General features: G+C 33.6%; 1 protein-coding gene and 1 long non-coding RNA gene across 2 annotated transcripts; one reads left to right on the forward strand and one right to left on the reverse strand.

Moving 5' to 3' along the window:
• Positions 1-1,001: 1,001 nt before the first annotated feature.
• LOC145159202 (uncharacterized) lies at positions 1,002-3,005 on the forward strand. Its single transcript, XM_079078140.1, has 2 exons — positions 1,002-1,252; positions 1,772-3,005. The coding sequence occupies exon 2, from the start codon at positions 1,774-1,776 to the stop codon at positions 2,833-2,835; it is 1,062 nt and encodes a 353-aa protein (XP_078934266.1). The 5' UTR covers positions 1,002-1,252; positions 1,772-1,773; the 3' UTR covers positions 2,836-3,005.
• Positions 3,006-3,661: 656 nt separating this feature from the next.
• LOC145156409 (uncharacterized) lies at positions 3,662-5,343 on the reverse strand. The gene is made up of 2 exons (XR_013736674.1): positions 4,631-5,343; positions 3,662-4,437 (listed from the first exon to the last, which is right to left on the reverse strand). It is a non-coding gene; the product is annotated as an uncharacterized LOC145156409 (long non-coding RNA).
• Between the last annotated feature and the right edge of the window lie 798 nt (positions 5,344-6,141).

Consider the following 6,141-nt stretch of genomic DNA (forward strand, 5'->3'; position numbering starts at 1 on the left):
TAGAAGAAGACTATATTGGTCATGAACATGAATTTAAACAAAAACAGTTATGCTTGAAGATTAGCACCATACGGAACTAGAACAAACAAAAACAAATACAAAAACATCGAATTCACTACAAAAATACCTTCAGATTTCAAAATGAAGTCGTCGTCATCATCATCAAGATTCAACACCGTGTGTGCGGTGTTCATGAACTTTGACTTGAATGAACTCGATCTTTTACACCACATTCTTCTAGAATACACTTCACTGAAAACCCAATGTCTCTTAATTAGTATTCTAGGGTTCATATATAGCAAATAAATCCACATAATCTTCTGATTTTAAGAATGATTCTACAAAATCGGACGTTGTTTTGGTCTCCGATAGAAATGATTACTGAGTTGCATGCTTTGCGAGATATTTGAGATGCGTGAGTTAGTTACCAAAAGCTACAATCATTTCCTATTATGATGGTGATGCTAATGTACAAAACTACCCTTGCATGCCCGTTCCATTTAATGAAATGCCATTAATTTGGTTTTTTAATTAATTATAAAAGAAAATCACTTACTTAAATTACCACAAATGATTGGCTAAGAATCATCAATTTATATATATACAAAAAACTATATATATATATATATATATATATATATATATATATATATATATATATATATATATATATAATGAAAATTAAATAAAAAAACGAAAATAAATAATGTACGTAAAAAACGAAAAATAAAATTAAAAAACAAAAATAAATAAAATATATAAAAAAACGACAAATATAGTTAAAAAATGATATGGTCTAATTTTTTGAAAATTAAGTGGACTAAATTTGGATTTTAAACATAATTTTAAAGTTGATTTTATAAAGAAATTTTTTTTTCTTAACCATAAACGACAAGAATGATAACTCTATGTTAAAGTTAGCAATGGTATACTTTTTTGCAACTACATTTGTAAAACTCAACTTTTATGGTATTACCTCCTGTAATATATTTTTTTGTTGAGGATTCCCTCGCATCGCACTAAACCTCCCCTTTCCACCTCATGTTCACATGTTCTCCTTCCCTTTCCACACTCTCATATGTAATTTACTCCTTAATTTAATATAACGAGGACAAAATTCGCGGACAAAAAAAACCCATAACACGACCCCAAAAACATTCGTGCGGTTCATTCGGTATTCCCCTTTGGCCTTTGCCACGCATCTCTCTTTCGATTCTTTAGCAAATCGGAATTGATCGGAAACGTCACTCAGGTTAGTTTAGATAATTTGGTATCTTTATGTGTTCATGAAATGCATTTTGAACTGTTTGCTAATTTGAGTTTCTATTGTTGTGATAATTAAGTATTCATGTTACTTGAAATGTTTTGATTCTATGATTATTTGGTCTTCTAAGTTTTGTTGATTTTATCTGATGTCTTATGATAGTCGGATAATTGATACAAAGTATCTTTAGAGTCTTTGGATTATCTAGGGTTTATTGAAATTTGATATTTTTGCTTCAACACAGGAAAAAGCATTAGCGTAAGGATAGATAAATAAAAGAACAATTTTACCATGTGGCTGATCTACCTTTTCTTTTTTAAGAGCATTCATCTTTGTAGAACTGCTAATTAGATTGTATATACTATAATAGATATTTTGTGCTTATTTTCATTTGCGAATCCTTTTCATTTTTCTGTTTGTTTTCTCTTTTGCTGTTTACAAGTGTTGTATGATTATGTGCAATTTGTATTTTACGAAGAATATTTATTTTGTCTTTTGTTAATGTAGAAATGGATATGACAAGGAGAGAGACTAGAAACCATAATGATGATGATGCATCTAACAGCAAGACTATCAAGACTGATGATGTGCGATTTTGGTCATACCTCAATCATGACATGCTTTTATTAGTTATGATGAAACTGGGGGTCATCGATTTTGTTGCTTTTAGTGGTGTCTGCAAGTCATGGAGATCAGTAGCACTCAGTAACAGGAAAAGTTTTATGGCATCCAAACCACCGATGCTGACGCGTATCTCTGGTGAACTTAATAAGGATAAGAAATTCCGCCTAGAAGACCATGAAGGAAGAAAGTTTAAAACCATAAATCCCCATTCTGTTGACTGGTACTATAAAGGATTAACTTCTTGTTACTTGATCTTGTTCAGGTTTAATACCAAGGAATACTGGCTTGTGAATCCAATCACTAGACATGAACTTATTTTCCCTCCTATCCCTTGGGAGACTGATTATGGCTCCAGATCTGTCCTAGTCTTTTCACCTTCAATCTCTAAAATGGTGTTTGTTGTGTTAGCCCAGAAGCAAATATGGTTTTCTATAGCGGATGAGGGAACATGGAATCATGTCTCCTCTTTTGACCTCAAATTTTGTAGGGATTTACATGTTTTTAAGGGGAAGATATATACCGTAGACACGAATAATTTTAATTTATGTGAATTCAGACTCAATCCTGAGCCCAAAGTGACGTTGCTCGAAACCAAGAATCTTCCGGAGGATCCGCGAATACTTTTGCCGCAGCTTGTAAGTTGCGGTGAAAACCTTTATGTGATGGGAAGCTCAGTATACGCAGAAAAGTTCAATGTTTTTAAACTAGATTTTGGTGAAATGGAATGGGTGCATTTTGAAGATACAAGAGACGAATGTGGTTTCTTTCTAAGCGAGGAGAATTATAGTGCTGCTGTTAAACCAGAGCTGTGGGCTGACCCTTGGTCACATTACGTGGCGTATGATATTGATAACGGAGGTGAACATGAGAAAATATTGTTTTCTGCAATCAGAGGGTGGTATTTCCCGCATGAATGTGAGAATGTTAATCTCATAGAAGAGTCATGACTTTAAAATGTGGCTAATGCATCTAGTTTAATTCATATCAAATTATCTTTTAGCCTTCTTATGATTGAGATGATGGTGCTCTTTTTATGGGTGGGGTGTTGTAGTAACTTTTTTCTGATATCTATTGAAAATCCCTATAGATTATTAATAGGGACCATGGCTCTTCCCTATAGATTATTAATAGTAATTTTTTTTTCCTGATATCTGTTGAAAAAAAAAACATACAGTAAATAATCAAAACATAATAAGTAAACCATTGAAACTAATATTATCAAATCAACAATATGCTTCCATGAAGAACAAAGGAAAACATGGAAAAAATTCCAGAATTTTGTGTATGGTTTGTTAGCCCAAAACATGTCATAAGTATGGTATATTTAGACTCTAATATGATGGTTATTAACTGCCAATCAATCATAATTGTCGACCATATGTGTTAATCGCCAATACCATGAAAATGTATTTTCACTTATAATATCTAAATTGGTGTTTGTTTATGGCATTCAAATTCAAAAACGTCTATGTAAATCTTTCTTTTGAATTTGGTAATGAAAATTTTAATTACAAACACGTCTACAGAGATGGATCTTCTAGGGGGCCAGGAGGGGCTGTGGCCGCCCCTGTTTTTTTTTGTCACAATTAGTCCTTAAGTATTAAAATTTTTACATATTAGGTCTAAAAGCTATAAAATTTGGCTTTGGCCCCCCTGTTCTCCAATTTTCATATTTATTATACTTTCGGCCCTCTCAAATCAAAAATTCAAGCTCCGTCACTGCACGTCTAAAAGCAAAGGACAACAAATCACATAAAAGGGAGACAATAATGATAGTTGTAAAAGTAAACATTGCAGAAGTTAATTGCAAAACCCAAATCCAACAATTCTGGTTCTTAACATATACAAAGACTCATCTATTAAACTCCCATGTTGTGATCGAGGGTCAACCCATGACTCTGGTTTAACAACAGCAACATACTTCAAGTTGCTAAGAAAGAATGCATATTCAGATTCATTTCTTGTATCTTCAAACTGCACCCAATAAATCTCTGGTTTTCAACCTAAAAAGTAAAAATCAAGTAACCACAAGTTAATCCAATTAAGGACCTAAAAGCAGAATGGGGAAGTATTGTTTTCAACTTTCTTCCTTCAGACTCCTCTAGACAGCATTCCATATCATTATTGCCACATGGAGAGATACGTATCAACATGGGTGGTTTGGATGCCATAAACCTTTTCTTGTTAGAGAACACATTTGATCTCCATAACTTGTAAACTACAGTGAATGCAAGAAAATCAACAACTCCCAGTTGCATCATGACTAATGAAAGGACATCATGGTTAAGATCTGACCAAGGTCTCACATCATCATTCTCACAAATCTTCATCCTTTTACTACTTGATAATGCATCATCATCATGATTCCAGTTTGTAGTCATTCTCATAGGCTTTTGCAAAAGAAAAATAATAACATTCCAGATTCCAAAGGCCTTAATAAACGCAAATTGTATGATTACAATAAGAAAAATAATAACATCCTTTTACTACTTTGATAATGCATCATCATCATGATTCCAGTTATGCATGTGGTTGGGGAGCCTCGTTATCTACAACCAAATTATAAAGAATCAAAATCAACCAATCAAAATACTTGAAAAACAATATATTCATTATTCAACAATCATAAGGCATCAAAATCGGCAAAAGCTTAATCGCCACATACTCACAGAATCAAAACAGTACTTCAAGTAAAATGGACGATTCATATAACATAAAGATAATCAAATTAACTAAACGAACCTAATTGACGTTCTGGACCAGAATCAATTCTGATTTCCTAAAGAATCGTTAGATGCCTGATGAAGAGGAGTTTGGGGTTTTAGGGTCTGTTGTAAATAAAAGAGGAGTTTTGAGCCTGTATCCAGATGGCATGTATTCGGTTTTCTTCGATGAGAAAGATATCGATATTTCACATTTTGGGACAAACTTTCGACATTTGCATCAACACGCATTTTCCTGTATCAAATTTTCATTCCATACCAAATTGTTGACCATAGCAGAAATTCAACTTATGAAATTACTAAACTTGATCAATCGCATATACATGCTTCTTTGATCTTTGGTGCTTTTAGAAATGAAACAAGATGCATTTTACTGCCCCAATCTCAATTTCAACATGCATTAAAGAATTTCATATTTTCCATTTAGAAATTACCTTTAATTTCTGTCACGTCACAGAGGAGGAGGATAGAGCGTAATTGAGTTGATTGCACCATTTTTCAGACACCATCGGACAACACCGGCCATCAACGCCGTCGGCAGTAGCAGCGATTTCGTTGCTGCCTATTGGCTCACGTCTCATCTTTATCTGTCTGTTCAGCTTGATTTCTGTTCATCACGCACACAAACGCATACACCATTGTTTTTCTGATCGCATTACAAGACATATGCTTCATTTGTTTCTGATTATCGACTATAGAAAAGAAAGCGCAAACGCACACAGATAATGATAAATCACCCAGGCTTTTGATTTTGACCAAGTCAACTATTTGGAGTTCTTTTTTTTTTTTTTTTTTTTTTTTTTTTTTTTTAAAAGCACGTTTAGTCCTTAACTTTATAAACTGCAAATTTGGTCCTTGTGGTTTGCAAAAATCTTTGGATAGAGTCCAAAAAGTTTCCGGCTTGCACAGAATGTCCAAAATCAAGGTTTTTCTGGGCTTTTAGTCCTAAACTTAGAAAATTTTTGTATTTTTGGTCCATGGAGCACTTGAATTGACTGTTTTGCCCTTTAAATTTCTTTTTTGTATTTTTTATATTTTTCTTTTATAAATATTAATGCAAAAAAAAGGAATTAAGTAGGCTCACCCATCTCTCTCTCTCTCTCTCTCTCTCTCTCTCTCTCTCTCTCTCTCTCTCTCTCTCTCTACCCACCCCACCGGAGCCCTCCCCCTTCTCTCTCTTCCTCTTCCTTTTCCTCCTCCTCCTCCTCCTCCTCCTCCTCCTCTCACTCACTCACTCTCTCTCTCTCAACATAAACACACCTGCAACTCCAAATACACACACACACACAAGGAACTCGAACACATACCAACATCAAACCTATCACAAAATCCATAATAAAAATGAAGCGTAAACATTGATTACTATAAAAAAATAGCTCCAGTCTTTCAAAATTAATATCGATGATCCATCAAAACTTCATCTCAAATCAGAAACATAATTATTCAACATACTAATTCAATCAAAAAATCGTTTAACATATTTAACCCACAATAATCCAACACAAATATCATCCGAACACGGAATCAATT

Source organism: Lactuca virosa, chromosome 2 (genome assembly GCF_052849685.1).
Source record: "Lactuca virosa cultivar CGN04683 chromosome 2, Lactuca_virosa_CGN04683_v6, whole genome shotgun sequence".
NCBI classification, from domain to species: Eukaryota; Viridiplantae; Streptophyta; class Magnoliopsida; order Asterales; family Asteraceae; genus Lactuca; species Lactuca virosa.